Genomic DNA, 17,400 nt, shown 5'->3' on the forward strand with positions numbered 1-17,400 from the left:
TTTGGCTATTCGGGGTCTTTGGTGTTTCCATATGAATTTTTGAACTATTTGTTCCAATTCATTGAAGAATGTTGCTGGTAATTTGATAGGGATTGCATCAAATCTGTATATTGCTTTGGGCAGGATAGCCATTTTGACAATATTAATTCTTCCTAGCCACGAGCATCGGATGAGTCTCTATCTGTTAGTGTCCCCTTTAATTTCTCTTAAGAGTGACTTGTAGTTTTCAGAGTATAAGTCTTTCACTTCTTTGGTTAGGTTTATTCCTAGGTATTTTATTTTTTTTGATGCAGTTGTGAATGAAGTTGTTTTCCTGATTTCTCTTTCTGTTGGTTCATTGTTAGTGTATAGGAAAGCCACAGATTTCTGTGTGTTGATTTTGTATCCTGCAACTTTGCTGTATTCCGATATCAGTTCTAGTAGTTTTGGGGTGGAGTCTTTAGGGTTTTTTATGTATAGTATCATGTCATCTGCAAATAGTGACAGTTTAACTTCTTCTTTACCAATCTGGATTCCTTGTATTTCTTTGTTTTGTCTAATTGCCATGGCTAGGACCTCCAGTACTATGTTAAATAACAGTGGGGAGAGTGGGCATCCCTGTCTAGTTCCTGATCTCAGAGGAAAAGCTTTCAGCTTCTCACTGTTCAATATAATGTTGGCTGTAGGTTTATCATCGATGGCCTTTATTATGTTGAGGCACTTGCCCTCTATTCCCATTTTGCTGAGAGTTTTTATCATGAATGGATGTTGAACTTTTTCAAATGCTTTTTCAGCATCTATGGAGATGATCATGTGGTTTTTGTCTTTCTTTTTGTTGATGTGGTGGATGATGTTGATGGACTTTCGAATGTTGTACCATCCTTCCATCCCTGGGATGAGTCCCACTTGGTCATGGTGTATGATCCTTTTGATGTATTTTTGAATTCGGTTTGCTAATATTTTGTTGAGTATTTTTGCATCTGCGTTCATCAGGGATATTGGTCTGTAGTTTTCTTTTTTGGTGGGATCTTTGCCTGGTTTTGGTATTAGGATGATGTTAGCTTCATAGAATGAGTTTGGGAGTTTCCCCTCCTCTTCTATTTTTTGGAAAACTTTAAGGAGAATGGGTATTATGTCTTCCCTGTATGTCTGATAAAATTCTGAGGTGAATCCGTCTGGCCCGGGGGTTTTGTTCTTTGGTAGTTTTTTGATTACCACTTCAATTTCGTTGCTGGTAATTGGTCTGTTTAGATTTTCTGTTTCTTTCTGGGTCAGTCTTGGAAGGTTGTATTTTTCTAGGAAGTTTTCCATTTCTCCTAGGTTTCCAAGCTTGTTAGCATATAGGTTTTCATAGTAAACACTAATAATTCTTTGTATTTCTGTGGGGTCCGTCATCATTTTTCCTTTTTCGTTTCTGATACTGTTGATTTGTGTTGACTCTCTTTTCCTCTTAGTAAGTCTGGCTAGAGGCTTATCTATTTTGTTTATTTTCTTGAAGAAACAGCTCTTGGTTTCATTGATTTTTGCTATTGTTTTATTCTTCTCAATTTTATTTATTTCTTCTCTGATCTTTATTATGTCCCTCCTTCTGCTGACCTTAGGCCTCATTTGTTCTTCTTTTTCCAATTTCGATAATTGTGACATTAGACCATTTATTTGGGATTATTCTTCCTTTTTTAAATATGCCTGGATTGCTATATACTTTCCTCTTAAGACTGCTTTTGCTGTGTCCCACAGTAGTTGGGGCTTAGCGTTGTTGTCGTCGTTTGTTTCCGTATATTGCTGGATCTCCATTTTGATTTGGTCATTGATCCATTGATTATTTAGGAGCATGTTGTTAAGCCTCCATGTGTTTGTGAGCCTTTTTGCTTTCTTTGTACAGTTTATTTCTAGTTTTATGCCTTTGTGGTCTGAAAAGTTGGTTGGTAGGATTTCAATCTTTTGGAATTTCCTGAGGCTCTTTATGTGGCCTAGTATGTGGTCTATTCTGGAGAATGTTCCATGTGCACTTGAGAAGAATGTGTATCCTGTTGCTTTTGGATGTAGAGTTCTGTAGATGTCTATTAGGTCCATGTGTTCTAGTGTGTTGTTCAGTGCCTCTGTGTCCTTACTTATTTTCTGTCTGGTGGATCTGTCCTTTGGAGTGAGTGGTGTGTTGAAGTCTCCTAGAATGAATGCATTGCATTCTCTTTCCTCCTTTAGTTCTGTTAGATTTGTTTCAGGTATGTTGGTGCTCCTGTATTGGGTGCATATATATTTATAATGATTCTATCCTCTTGTTGGACTGAGCCCTTTATCATTATGTAATGTCCTTCTTTGTCTTTTGTTACTTTCTTTATTTTGAAGTCTGTTTTGTCTGATACCAGAATTGCAACACCTGCTTTCTTCTCTCTGTTGTTTGCATGAAATATCTTTTTCTATCCCTTGACTTTAAGTCTGTGCATGTCTTTGGGTTTGAGGTGAGTCTCTTGTAAGCAGCATATGGATGGATCTTGCTTTTTTATCCATTCTATTACTCTGTGTCTTTTGATTGGTACATTCAGTCCATTTACATTTAGGGTGATTATTGAGAGGTATGAACTTATTGCCATTGCAGGCTTTAAGTTTGTGGTTACCAAAGGTTCAGGGTTAGCTTCTTTACTATCTTACTGTCTAACTTAACTCGCTTGTTGAGCTATTATAAATGTGGTCTGATGATTCTTTATTTCTCTCCCTTCTTATTCCTCCTCCTCCCTTCTTCATATGTTGGGTGTTTTGTTCTGTGCTCTTTTTAGGAGTGCTCCCATCTAGAGCAGTCCCTGTAGGATGCCCTGTATAGGTGGTTTGTGGGAGGCAAATTCCCTCAACTTTTGCTTGTCTGGGAATTGTTTAATCCCTCCTTCATATTTAAATGATATTCATGCTGGATACAGTAGTCCTGGTTCGAGGCCCTTCTGTTTCATTGCATTAAGTATATCATGCCATTCTCTTCTGGCCTGTAGGGTTTCTGTTGAGAAGTCTGATGATAGCCTGATGGGTTTTCCTTTGTAGGTAACCTTTTTTTCTCTCTGGCTGCCTTTAATACTTTGTCCTTGTCTTTGATCTTTGCCATTTTAATTATTATGTGTCTTGGTGTTGCCCTCCTTGGATCCCTTGTCATGGGAATTCTGTGTACCTCTGTGGTCTGAGAGGCCATTTCTTCCCCTAGTTTGGGGAAGTTTTCGGCAATTATTTCTTCAAAGACACTTTCTATCCCTTTTTCTCTCTCTTCTTCTTCTGGTACCCCTATAATGCGGATATTGTTCTGTTTCGATTGGTCACTCAGCTCTCTTAGAATTCTTTCATTCCTGGAGATCCTTTTATGTCTCTCTGCATCAGCTTCTCTGCGTTCCTGTTCTCTGTTTTCTAGTCCATTAATGGTCTCTTGCATCTCGTCCATTCTGTTTTGAAGTCCTTCCAGAGCTTGTTTTATTTCTGTATTCTCCTTCCTTAGTTCTTGCATATTTCTCTGCAAGTCCATCAGCATGGTTATGACTTTTGTTTTGAATTCTTTCTCAGGAAGACTGGTTAAATCTATCTCCCCAGGTTCCTTCTCAGGGGAAGATGTAGCAGATGCCGAACTGTCTGGGTTAGTCTTGTCTGGATCATATTTTTTTGTCTTTTCATGTTGACAGGTGCTATTGACTGTCAGCTGGGAGGGCCAAACTTTTCACTTGCTACTGGCCTTTCTTTACTGGGACAACTGCGACCTCTAGTGGCTTGTGTTGGGTAATTGCGTGTAGACTGTGTCTTTGTGTCTTGCCTGGCCGATATGGAGAAAACTCCCTTTCTGAGGGCGGGGCTTGCCTTAGGCTGCTTCTCTGCTTTCGCAGCGCCTGGAGAGGTAATGGACAGAGGGGTTGTTTGGCTGTTTACCTCCATGAGGGGTCTCAGAGCTGTTGCCCAGGGGGTTAGTGTGACCGGTTTTCCCTGTAATTTCCAGCCACTGGACTGTGACCTTTGTTGTTTCCATCCAGCTGTTATGTCCCTGTCCCTTTAAGACTTTCAAAAAGCACTCGCTTTTCTTTGTCACAGGGGCATCAGCTTCGTAACCTGCTCAGAGGTCTTGCTGCCCTATTTCCCTAGTTTTCAGCCCTCCATGCATGCACTGTGTCTGCGCTCTGGTGCGGGTGGCTGGGGCTGGGTGTTTAGCAGTCCTGGGCTCCCTCTCCCTCCCGCCAGGAGCTGGGGGGAGGTGTGCTCGGGTCCCGCCGGGCCGGGGCTTGTATCTTACCCCTTTCACCAAGTGCTGGGCTCTCGCATGAGTGGATGTAGTCTGGCTGTTGTCCTGTGTCTTCTGGTCTCTCTTTTAGGATTAGTTGTATTTGTTGTATTTTCAAAATTATATATGTTTTTGGGAGGAGATTCCCACTGTCCTACTCATGCCGCCATGTTGGCTCCGCCTCCTGTGTGTGTTTCTTGAAAGCTGAAATTCTTTGCTCATATAGACATTTGTGTTTATTGAGCAGGTACTACATGATCTATACATACTACGTGTTCATGCTGTAGTCTAGGTAGGCATGCATCCTGAGATAAAGGGTATCAAGCTCAGATGCTAGATGCCAGAGAGGAACACAGACATGGATAGCTCTTGGAGCTCAGTAAGGGGTCTGATCCTAGTGGGTTTTGTGGAGGAGAGCCTTCAAAAACAGTTTTTGCTAACATCTATTGAGTGCCTACTGTGTGCCAGGCTCTGTGCCTCATGCCAAGAGTACAGAGATCTTTGTCCTTGAAGTGCACAGTCTTGAGGCATTACTTCAGTTTCTTTCAAAGGCAGAATGGGAGCTCAGTCAAAGGCTTGAACTCATTGCCAGCACCCACTAGCACTAAGCCCCAGACCCTCCTAACAAGGCAAGGGTTGAACATAACCCCTGCCCTTTTACCTACCTGTTGTCCTCAGAACGTATGAAGGAAGGGCCGGAGTAGCTGGACAGAGCATACTGTGGCAGTCTTGGTCCCTTATGTATCAAGGGGCTTCTTCCGTGGGAGTTATTCAAAGGCCAACCGTTGTGACTTGTCCACAGAATCCTGTCCCAGTGGCTGCTCACTTCAGGTGAGGGAAAGGCTGTATATTTATGGTGCTTTTAAGGCATAATTGGGTCCTTTTTAGTTTGCGGGACAGATGTTGCACCCTGAGCTATGGAGGAAACCAATGTCTCTTCCATATTTTAAGTGTAGCCTCTTATAGTCTATTCAGATGTGTTAAACATTTAAGTCCTCCCTGCTGGCAGGCATTGAAAACAGCAGTGACAGCTACTGCATCATCTCAAAAGAAGCATTCTCATATAACCAATTACATTCATTAACACTTACAAATCCAATTCCTGACAACACGGCAGTTTAAAGAGAGGTACTTCAAAATAATTTGTTTGCAAATATCCGGCTTACTAAACTTACCTTCTGAAACTAATCGCCTGGGGGATTATGGAAAGTTTCTTTTCCAAGGGAAAACTGACCCTTTAAAAGTTACAGATAAATAAGTGCTGCTAACTTACAAATATGTTAGGTGTGCTGGTAAGAGATCTGCGAAAGCTATTTTGGAAGCATAAAGGGACATAGGTGTCCCTAAGCCTGCTGAAGGTTTTTGGGAAGGCATGTGTCTGTAGTCAGGACTCGAGTAAGTCTGGAGCTGAACCCTGAAGGAGGTGTTATATTTAGCAATGGGGAACAAGGAGAAAGCAATTGATTAATGCACAGAACCCAGGCTATGTATATTTTGTGGGAGGACAGTCTGGGTATCAAAGCAAAATTCAGTGAGCTGGGAAAGTGAGAATCGAATCCCTAGTTGCACTGTGCTCTTTGGCAAACTCAGGTAGATCCCTTGAGAAAATTCTCTTTTGGGGATGACAATACACATTACAAAATCGATGCAAAGAGTAGAAATAATTGTGATTCAGCAATTTAATACATTACAAAATGTTCTCAATGGGAAGTACAGTTACCATTTGTCACCATACGAAGTTATTACAGTATTATTGACTATATTCCTTATGCTGTACTTTTCATCCTGGTGATTTATTTATTTTATAATTGGAAATTTGTACCTCTCTATCCCCTTCACCTGTTTCACCCAGCCATCCCTCCCCTTCTTCTCCAACAATCACCAATTTGTTCTGTGTATTTATGAGTCTATGTATGGTTCATTTGTTCATTTGTTTTGTTTTTTAGATTCCACATATAAGTGAAACACCTGAAGCTAATGTAATACTGTATGTCAACTGTACTTCAATAAATTCTTTAAATTAAATTTTAAAAAAAGCATAGAAATAATATATGTAAAGCACTGAGAACAGTGTCTGAGAAGTGGTAGCTTTTATTTTAAAAAATGGGACAAGAAAGAAGTTTGAATGCAAAATTAAGAAGGTGGTGATAAAAATGCCAACCTGTAATTAATATTATTTTCAGTCACTTAGTAATGCTGTTGACTAGTGTTAAAAAATTCAGTTTGCATCTGTTTTTCCTGTTGGTGATCAGTTTGTATTAGATTATCCCAGATCGTTTTGTTCATTGTTCTCTTTTACCAGAAAACCCTAATTTAAAGAAAGCCTTACCTACATGGGGCACTTGAACATATCTTGTTGTTCTTAAACTAATCAGACATGGAACTGGATCTAAATTCTTGGTTTTATTAACCAGCTTGATTTACAGAGCTAGTGAGGCCAGAACCCACAATTGATGGAAAGATTAAATTGGTTTTTTTTTTACACCTTTTTGGATTTAAATCTTTATTCCCTAAGATGTATAGGTACAACAGTTTGCAACTTTGATCAGTATTGATCAATTTCCATTCAGTATTTAACACTTTAAAACATTTTTTCCTGGTATAAAAATAATATGTGTTTAGATTATAATGCTGAAATATAAATAAAATATATAAAAAGAAAATAAAAATCACTTGTAATATTTTTAGGCAGATATAACTATTGTTTAAATCCTGATTTAAAATTTTAAATATTGTTAAATTCTGTAATTCTTTTAAAGTTGATTTACTATGCATACATAAATAAAAATATTCCCGTTAGTTGGGATCATAGTATGTCTTATATTTTGCTTTTCTATCTCTATTTTGAGTATTTTATCCTGATGCTGAATATTCTTAAAAGGTATGATTTAAATGGCTACATTGTATGCAATAATATCAGAGTAGTTGAACCATTCCTCTTTTATGAGCACTTCAGCTTTCATTTCTTCATTACTATATATAATGTTGTGATAAACATACAAGTTCAAAAATCTTTGAACCTACTTCTCACTACTTATGTAGGTTACATTTCTAGTTGTGGAATTCTTGTGTCAAAGTAGATGAAAAATTTTAAAGCTCTTGATATATATTAACAAATTTCTCTCTGGCGAGTTTTTTTTTAACCAGTGTTTTATCCCAGTAAAAGCATAGTTAGAGGACCTATTTCCCTGTAATCCCACCCCACCTCACTTTCATTTTTCCCATTAGGATATTTATATTTGTATTATTGATTCATAATGACTCTTTATATATTAAATATGATAATTCTTCGGTTGACAAAATATCTTGCAATTTCTGCCCTACCCTAGTTTGCCATATGCCTTTTAACTTTGCTTATGATCTTTTTTTTTAATACATCCTTTTTTATTTTACTAGAGAGTACCTTTACAATTTTTGTTGAATTACATCTCTGGCAATATAAATATAAAATAGTATATAGTGATACTCCTTTACAAACACTGAGAAACTTATTGCATTTGTACTTATTTCCCCCATCATCACTCAATTTTTATTGAAATAATATGAGATTGTCAATCTAGATCATTATAAGTAAATTGTTATTTTATAATTAACTTACCCTTTAATAATTATTTTTAATATTTGCATCAGGTTTTATATCTAGCTTAACAACAATTATTTTTTTAATACTGACTTACTAGATTTATTGCACATCATTAACATACTCTTTTCATTCTCAAGTTTTTAGTATTGATTGAACTTTTCTGTCAGCTGTAGCACTTCCTTGGCTAAAATTTTTAAAAAGTTCCTGTGAAAACACCTTCTGAGTCCTTGGATGTCTGGAAGTGCCTTTCTGTTGTTTTTGTATGTAACTGAGAGTTGACTATTCAAAATTCTTAGAGTATTTTTTTTATTAGTTTCTATTCTTTTCTTTCTCTGTTTCTAGGTACTTTAAGTAGGCCTTTCAGGAAATTATATCAAGGGATAATTAGCTCAATACCTTTTGAACCAAGAGACTCTAGTATCATTATTCAGAAAGAGGCAAATTTAAATAAAGAAATAAATATATTTCTCCAAGACTGCACAATCATTCTGTGTGTGATAGAACCAGCTCTCAGGAGGAATGTTGTTTATGTTCGTGAGGGCTCTGCTCTGTCTTAACTCTTTAACTGCTTAATTTTGGTCATTATCATAATGATTTGCACCACCAAAGATAGTCTGAAATGGAAAGCAAAAGGAAATGGGATTGAACTATGATGGTTTCTACTATGATTGCTTTCCACTAGCCTAAAAGCCTAGGAGTACCATGATGTTTAATCTAAGACCTAATAAATTAATTCTCTGCATATATGTCATTATTGGAACCTGTTAGCACATACAGATTAATTGTGCCCTCACCTACTTTTTCTCATTGGAGGAAAGTTTTATGTATATTAATAGTATCACCCTGTTGATATAAGGGTATCTTATTAGAGTGGAACAGGCGTACCCGTTGTTGATTTTTTTTTCTTATTTGTGTTTTTGCTTGTTTTTGTCTACTTATTTTGAGTAGTACCACTGGGTGCTGATGGCTGATCACACTAATACCAAATGTTTCAGAAAAAAGAGGAAGAGGTGGATGGAAATAGAGAAGTTGAAAACCATTACAGAGCTGCCCTCTGGAGCATGATTGCTGCAGGGAAAGGAATCTTAGCTGTGCAGGCTCCTATAGGACCTGATTATGATGTCATAAGAACTAACATTTACTAATTTAAACATCCATTGCCTGCTCTCAGCGGTAATTGAGCAAAAACAGATTTGTTTTTGAAATGTAGCCACCTCCTAGTTTTAATTTTTTTGCTATATTTGCCATAGAAAATCAGTCTGACTCAGTTGCCACATGAATTTTTCTTTCTCAGATAATTTTTTATGCTCTTTTGTAGCAAACCAGAATTTAACACCTTCAGCTTTTATGAAAATTATTTTTAACTTGGGGAAAGTTTAAATGTTGAAAGTTTGCCACAGATCCAGTGGGGATTTTCTGAGGAAATTGTAAATTATTTACCTGATACCTGAGTGTGAATGAGCTGTCCTCCCCCTTGCCTCACGTCCCTCTCTGTGTAGTGAGCACAGTCACCTTTTACTCACCTACATCAGTGTTTTAAGGAAACTAACGTTTTTCCAATGGCTAACTTTTTCAGGATAGGACTTTAGAGTTTTTAAACGTTCTGTATTATACCCAGTCTAGATTGCTGATGCTAGAATATGTACAAAGCCAGGTTCATTGGCAGATAGGGTGAATCACACTCATTGTGTACACTTCATTTAATCAACAAATACTCTATGAGCATCTGCTGTGTGTCTGGCGCTGTACTAAGCATAGGGAGGATATGACATATGACCTTTGGCCTCGGGGTACTACGAAAGGATGAAAGGAAGTTTGTGTAAATATTTTAGGGGCCCTTTTGTGGCCCTGCAGTCTACTGAGAAAGCTATTTTACCATCTCCTTCTGCAACGGCATTCTTCAGCTCTTTAATTGTACCTTCCTGTAGAAGTCAGTAGACATTCTATATATGCACATAATTATGTTATTTTGTAAATAAATATTTCCTTACTTATTTATTGTAATTATAAATCCATGCTGTTTGGAAGTAGAATGTCACAAAATGTTGAATGGCAAATATTTAAAATTTAAATCAGCGCTTGTAACCCTGATTGTGCATTAACATCATCTGGAGAGCATTAAAAATATCCCAGTCTTGCCCCTCCCTCCAGAATCATGAAAGCTTGGCCATAAACTCCAGATCCTGAGCACATCTATATGAAACTCCATTTTTTAGTGTGGCCATGGGAGAGTTTTGTAGTCTCTGTGTCTCAGTTCCACATTTGTGAAGTGGAGTTACAATAATAGTAGCTACTACATAAGGATGTTTTAAGAAAGACAGGAAGTAATCCTTGAAAAGTACCTAGTGTAATACCTGGCATAGAGGATACACTCAGGAGAAGTTATGGATGATAATAATAATATTAATAGTGCCAATTATAGTACTGTTTTATTATTTTTATCCTTATTACTATTTTCTTCCTGCCCCTTCTTCTAGCCAACTGTTTTTTAGAAATGACATCACCATGAACCGATTTTATCAGTTTCATGAATATACATACCAATCTGACTTGAATTAACCAAAAATATACCCCAAACACTGAGTTAACATGTTAGGTCATTTTAGTGTGTTAATTCGCAGTGCAAATACTTGTTTTTCTTCAGAGGCAATTCTCCTAATGGCATGATCTCTTTTTATCTTTCCTATGCCTTTCCTAACTTGCCGTGGGCACAGAAGAGAAGGCCAAGAAGGAAGCAGAGGAAAAGGCTCGTCTGGCCGCAGAGGAGAAGCAAAAGGAAACGGAAGCTAAAAGCCAGGCTGAAGAAGGCACATCTGGCAAGGCTGAAAAAAAGACGTCTGGGGAAGCTAAGAATCCCATCAATGGAACGCGTACAAACAAAGGCGACAACCCTCGTGGGAAAAATTCCAAAGCTGAGAAGTCGTCAGAAGAAAAGCCACAGAATGGTGAGTAGGATTCCACTGGTGAAAGGCTTCTTCCAGGGTGTTAATGACGTGATGAATGGCAGCTGGCCTGCGACTGCACCTGGGAGGAAGGGCTGCTCAGTGAGCAGGGCTGCTCCAGCCGAGCAGCTGCTACGGATGGCCCCTCGCTGGGCTGTGGATCCCGTTAGGACTCCATTGAAAGCAGCCAGGAGCTTGCCTGGGCCATTCTCTCCGGGGAGATTTGTACCTTTTGGGTCCTTTGCAGCTGTTCTGGAAACTGGACAGTGCCTGCCTGCCCGCTGGGGAAATTACTATTAACAATTCCAGCACATCCCAAGTGCTTACTGCCAAAATGGGTGAGTGGAAGGTAGCCTCCCCTGTGTGCCATCACCCTGGCAGGGCTGGGTCTCAGGTCTCTTAGGCCTGTTCCTGTGGCACGTGTCTATGTATCTGCGGGTGAATCCGTGTATACATGAGGGTTCCCTGCTGTCCCTGTTTGTCTGGGACTCAGGGCTTTCAGTTTGAAAACCAGAAAAGTTTCAGGAAAACATGATGAGCTAGTCATGTTGTGTGAACACATTTGATAATTTCCTATATTTAATGGGACAAATATTTATTAGTTAACAACTATGTGCCATGCACTGTGCTTGTCACTGAGAATTCAGAAATAGAAAGGCCACAAGAAGTCCATGAGCTCATAGGGGATGTGGACATCCTCAGAAATAGTTCTGAGCAAGTCACAGTAGCTGCATGGCAGAGAAAATGCCCAGGAAGGTGGGCCAAAAAGAGATGTTAGTTTGAGTCTGGGGATTGATTGCAGGCTGGAGTCAATGTCAAAGAAAGCTTCAAGAGGAGGAGCTGGGTTTCAAATGCTGAAGTTTGGTGGTCAGATGGGAGACAGGGACTTCTCAGCCAGAGAGAACAAGATGAGCTAAGGCACAGATGCATGGCTTTGGTTACCTTGTTTAGGGGACAGGAAGGTTGTTCAGAGTCTCTGGATCTTTCACATGCCAGGATGTGGCAAGGTAGTTTTGCAGTCAGGCAGACCCGATTCAAGTCACAGCTGTGACTCTCACTTCTTGGTGGCCTTGGCCAGGCTTCTTAGCTTTTCTCTGTCTTTGTAAAATGTGCATAGTACTACCCTTTCACAATATGGGCCACTTTGAGTGTCCAATAATAACAATGATAGCAAAAGCAGCAGTAATAAAAAGAGGTCATTTATTGACTGTACACCGGATACTGTTTTAAATCCTCTCTTAACGTGCTCATTCTCTTATCTTCCTGGTAGGGGCAGTTACCTATTTCGAACCATGCTCTAGCTGTTGTGCTGTAAGACCTGGGTAAATGAGAAATACATAGAAAGTGCACAACACATATATATGTAACTTTACAATGACCATATTTACCATATAGAATCAGAAAACAATATTTTGATACATATAATAATGATAGTAGCTCATGTCATGTTCCAAGAACTTTGCATAAATGCCTTCAGGAAACCCCTGTGCCCACCTGAAGGCAGGCAAGGCCATCATCCAATTTGTCCTGCTTCTCAGCAGCCTGACTCTGGAGACTTCTCATAGCCAGTTTGCTGTGTATTCAAATGCATTATATTGCAGAAATTGTGTTCAATTTAATAAGAATTATGATGCATCTGGTGCAAAACACCCCTTTCCTCTTCTCCATGGTCAGAACCAATGAAGAGAGAGACACCAGAGTCAGAGAATCAGTGATCACATGGAAAATGTGGGATTGGTCTGCTCAGCACATGGGCTTCTTCACATATCTTCCTTGAACTGAGCTTGGCGAACCAGACATTTTCAGTGCAGTTGGGCTCAGGACTCGCCCCCCCTCACCCTCACCCCAGCACCTCAGCAGGCTGCTTCTGGAGTGACAGCACAGAGGTGTGTCTCCTGGGAAACACATCTCAAATGCTGTTGGGGGCTGAGCTGAGCTCTGCATGCTAAACTCTTCCTTCTAGATGAGACTTTCCTTCCCAAAGGAGGAGTATGTAAGGGCTGGTGAGAGAGGCAAGACATGTTTCTTCCCTACTTTTTTTCTTTTAGGAAAGTGGGTTAAAAGGTCTTTCCCTTAATAAAAACAGTCATTATAATATTACTAACAGTTACTGAATGCTTACTATGTGCCAGACATTGTACATGAGATCTTATCTATATTAGATCTATATTAGATCCCTTAAGAATTCTAACAACTCTATGAGATAGATACACTCCTTCCCATTTTGAACACGGAGAAGTAGACTCAGAGAGGTTAAATCACTTGCTTAAGGTCAGGCAATTACTAAGTAGAGATTTCAGGCCAATTCAGATCCATGGGATTCCAAATTCTGTATTATATAACCAGCATGTCCCTACTGTTTGCAAGGTTCAGAGCTATAAGGGAGAGTAGGAAATCAGAGAAATATTGTGACTCAGCTCTTGTCCATAAGAAGCTTATAATCTATTACAGATGTTGGCACACTTTTTCTGTAAAGGACAAGATAGCAAATATTTTAGGCTTTGAGGGCCATACAGCCTCTGTTGCAACTATTTAACACTGCTGTTTTAGCATGAAAGCAACTATAGACAGTATGTAAATAAATGAGTGTGGTTGTGTTCCCATAAAACTTTATGAATATTCATATTTGCATTTTATATAATTTTCACATGTCATTAAATATTTTTCTCTTTTTCCAACTATTTAATAATAAAAAAAACCATTCTTAGTTTGTGGGCCATATACAACCAGGCACTGGGGCTAGGTTTGGCCCATGCACCATAGTTTGCCAACCCCAGATCTGGTCAGGAAGAGAAACAATGAACACAAACATGCCAGTCACAGGAAGATTTTAAATCTACAAGAGGGGAATCCAGAGAAGTATTGGAGAGGTGGCAATAATTTATTTTGCAGATGATTAAGGGAGAGAGAGAGAGCCTGAAAGAAACAAATAGGAGCTTGAATTTTCAACCAGGCTGGGTTGATTTCACAAAGCAAGCAACTGTCTACTATTTCCCTTAAAAATTAAGTATTAAATGAGAGATGGGAAAAGAAATCAATTTTTGAGCAGTAATAAGAAAGGCTAATGGTGATTTGGGACTGTGTTACAACAGCCTAATTAAAATGATTTATAACTGCAGAAAGACTCTTTTGTTCCCCCCCCTGTTTATTGAATAACAACACACATCAGCCATTACTCCATATACAACCCATGGGAAATTACCTAGTGGATTTTATTCAAGGAGCACCATCAAACAAACATGCGTCACTTTCCCAGCACCCTTCTTTGTGGTTGCCCAAGATACTTATAGGATAGAGCTGAAGGACATTAGTTAGGTGGGGTTCTAAAGGTTTGATCTCCTATCAGCAATTACAGGGTACCCTAAGCTTTGGTCTCCATCAAGGCATTTCCTCTCTCAGTCTCCCCAAGCCTGACTGAAGAGAAGGCAGGCTGCCATAGGCTGCTGGCTAGCATCCAACACATTGCACCACGCCTGCTGGCTTCTGGAAGACAGCCTGGTCTTGCTGTAGCTGTGAGTAAAGCTCTAGTCCAGGACAACCTTGATGTCTTATTGTATTGTGCACTAGGAGGGTAAAAGCTCATTTAGGAAAGAAAGACCATTTTTCTACAGGGAATTAACTTGACTACAGGTCTCAAGATCCTCAGGTCCACTCTGGCATCCTTAAAACAGGGGAAAGCCAGTATTTGGACTGTTTCATGGGACCTCCACAGAATCCATCTATTTTGTCCACTAGTGGCGGTAAAGAGTAATGACCATGTCCTTCACTTAAACTCTTGCTTGTACCCTGGCCACAGCTGTCTCCCCTTCCTTTCAATCCCTCCAGTGACTTTATCCCATTTCAGAGTTAAAAATAAGAGGAATTTGGGAGTGTTTATTTTCCCTTAACCAGCGTAGGATTTGTCAAGTTGCATTAAAAGTACTTACTTTGTAGAATACTTTGTGACTCAGCTCCTGTCCATAAGATGCTTATAATCTATTCCAGATGTTGGCACACTTTTTCTGTAAAGGACAAGATAGCAAATATTTTAGGCTTTGTGGGCCATACAGCCTCTGAGGGCCATTACAACCCCAAATGGTCTTAAGTTATCTTTAGATAACCATTTATTTATGAATCTGTAGGCCAAAGGCATTTAGAAATGGCAACAGTAAATGGAAGCCTGAAATCTAAAGTTAAGCTTCATAGGGAAGTTGCAAAATACAGTAGTTGAGAGCTTAGCCTCTAGAATCAGACCCATGTGTATGTATGTGGTGATACTTTAACTGCCTTCGGCTCCATGGCTGTGAAATGGAGATGGTAATAGGTGTCTCATATCAGTTCCCCACAAGTTGGTTTAAACAAAATCACTTTGTAGAAAGATCCATTAGCCATCTGTTCAAAAACTGTTCGATGAATGGCTTAAACGAGATCTGCAGTAGCCAACAGGAGCAGCTTTGTTGCCAGAAGAAAATGCGCATGTGAGGTGAGGGGCAGAGGTGTGGCCTGGATAGTATGTGAAGCACAGGCAGGGGGTGGCCCGCTACACTCAGCAGGACCAGGCTGATCACTGTGTGACAGAGTGGCTGCAGAAAAACTCAAACTTGGAAAACATCTGCAGTGTTTTGGTGAATTTGTTATTTAGTAAATTAATCATTTAGTGAATTACTCTTGGATGAATTTGTCTACTTTCAACAATAGTACCTTCAAAATGGGGTTGGTGTAAGAATTTAATGAAACGAGAAACATTTAGAACACTGCCTGCACAAAGAAATTAAATAAATAAACAAATACATAAATGTACCCCTTCCACCTTGGGCCCTGCTCCCTCCCTCCTAGTTGCAATTATTTTTCTTTTTTCTTCCACAAGTACCAGTATTTTAGTGGTAAGGTATTCTTAGTTTTACGTAGGCTGAAGAGAAAGCTGCCATTAGTAATGTTAGTAAGAAAAAATATCCAAAACTTGAGAATAACATCCTTTCAATGTCAGATGGGCTATTTTTTATCAGAAGTGCCCAAGGATTATTAACTTCCCTTGGTTAGACAGGAGCCAGCAAACTTTCTGTATAGGCCCAGGTAGTAAATATTCCTGGCTTTGCTCATTTTTTTTTGAAACTCTGCAACTCTACCATTCCAGCCTGAAAACAGCCACAGGAATATATAAATGAATTTATATTTAGCTCATTAAATTAAATGTGGCTATGTTCTAATAAAACTTTATTTCCAAAAACAGATAGGTCATATTGGCCCCTGGGCTGTAATTTGCTGACCCCTGCTATAGTAGAATATGACTTTGTTTAACTTCGTCATTAACTATTTGACTCAAGCCTAGGTATTGTGAAGTTATATGCTAACTTGTATATTTTTGCCTGGTAGAGCAGATTACCCCAAAGGTAATGGTTTATTCCCCTTTAGGACCTAACCAGTTTTATCTCTAACCTGGCAATCTTACTTTTAACATTTTTCTAAAATGCCTACAAATAACCATTTTCTTAAATGTTCTTGGAACCAACCTTACTATGTCTCTGGTTCCCTCATAATGAACTGAAGTTTTTGATATTCGCTTACTCTACATTTGTATGCATAGTGGTTTTTAATATTTATATTTCGACAAGCTCATTACTGAGAGTGCTATTTATAGCTATGTTTTAGAATAACAGCCATCATTGAGTAATGTGCAACATATCACATTCAGTGCCTTAAGTGCATTTGTCTTTATATTATGCCTATCAAGTAGGTATTATCCCCATTTTGTAAATAAGGGAACTGAAGCACATAGAAGTTAAATAGCTACTAATTAATATTACTTACATTTAACCCACATTTTCCTTACTCTCCAACCTAATAATAAAGCTGGACTGTTCTTCTTGGAAAATAAATGTCACTGACTTAAGTACAACCCTGCCTGTCAGGAACAACTTTCAGCCTTAATTTTTTTATCATAATCCAATGTTCAGGACCTAATATGTAGTTAAAAAAGATATTTACACTCAGCCATGTACACCCTCATGACTAAAATTATGCTATACTTTTTTTTTTTACCTTGACAGGTTTAAAGATATTTGTAACTTCCCCCTTAACTGTATACATATACTGTTTGTCATGTTTATTACCTTCAGGTGACTTGAAAGATGGTAAAAATAAGACAGACAGGAAGGATCAAGCCAATGTCGGAAGTGATTCAAAGAAAACAGATGGTAAGACTATACTTCCCATTATATTTTTCCATAAAATATGTACTTTAATGCAAGGTTGTTAGAATTATAGCTAAATTTGAAATTGTAGTTGTTAATACATTCTTATACTATATCCTGACAAAAAAAAGTCACTACATTTAGACAGTACTATTACCCCTTTTCCAATAATATACAAATTATTGTTGTGTATCTTTTCCTTCACCACATTTTCTCTGTCACAAATGCATTCTATACTTTTCTTTTCCCACTTGCCATTTTTCATTTTAAACTCTGAAATTGACTCTAGGCTTGCTGATTGGAATGGTATGGAATATGAATCTTTGATTGTCAATTGCATGGCATAAATGGGAAATGTTCCATGTTTTCAGTTTTTGCATAGTTATCTTTAATGAGTTACTACTTCTGGTAAAAACGAAAGCAGAAATCTGTTTGGTGTCATCACGATGGTTTTTTAGGCTCACCTACTGTAAAACATACATAGAT

General features: G+C 38.6%; 1 protein-coding gene across 10 annotated transcripts in view; it reads left to right on the forward strand.

The window, feature by feature from the left end:
- PDE1C (phosphodiesterase 1C) overlaps positions 1 to 17,400 on the forward strand; it is a 462,113-nt gene that overhangs the window by 396,514 nt on the left and 48,199 nt on the right. For 9 of the 10 annotated variants that reach the window (XM_037027419.2, XM_037027424.2, XM_037027417.2 and 6 more), the window contains 2 exons: positions 10,517 to 10,747; positions 16,840 to 16,917. In XM_037027419.2, coding sequence (XP_036883314.2) covers positions 10,517 to 10,747; positions 16,840 to 16,917 — 309 coding nt within the window. The remainder of the gene's footprint in view (positions 1 to 10,516; positions 10,748 to 16,839; positions 16,918 to 17,400) is intronic. The other variant, XM_073238636.1, reaches the window with a different exon arrangement.

The sequence above is a fragment of the Manis javanica genome, chromosome 6, assembly GCF_040802235.1.
Source record: "Manis javanica isolate MJ-LG chromosome 6, MJ_LKY, whole genome shotgun sequence".
Classification (NCBI taxonomy): domain Eukaryota; kingdom Metazoa; phylum Chordata; class Mammalia; order Pholidota; family Manidae; genus Manis; species Manis javanica.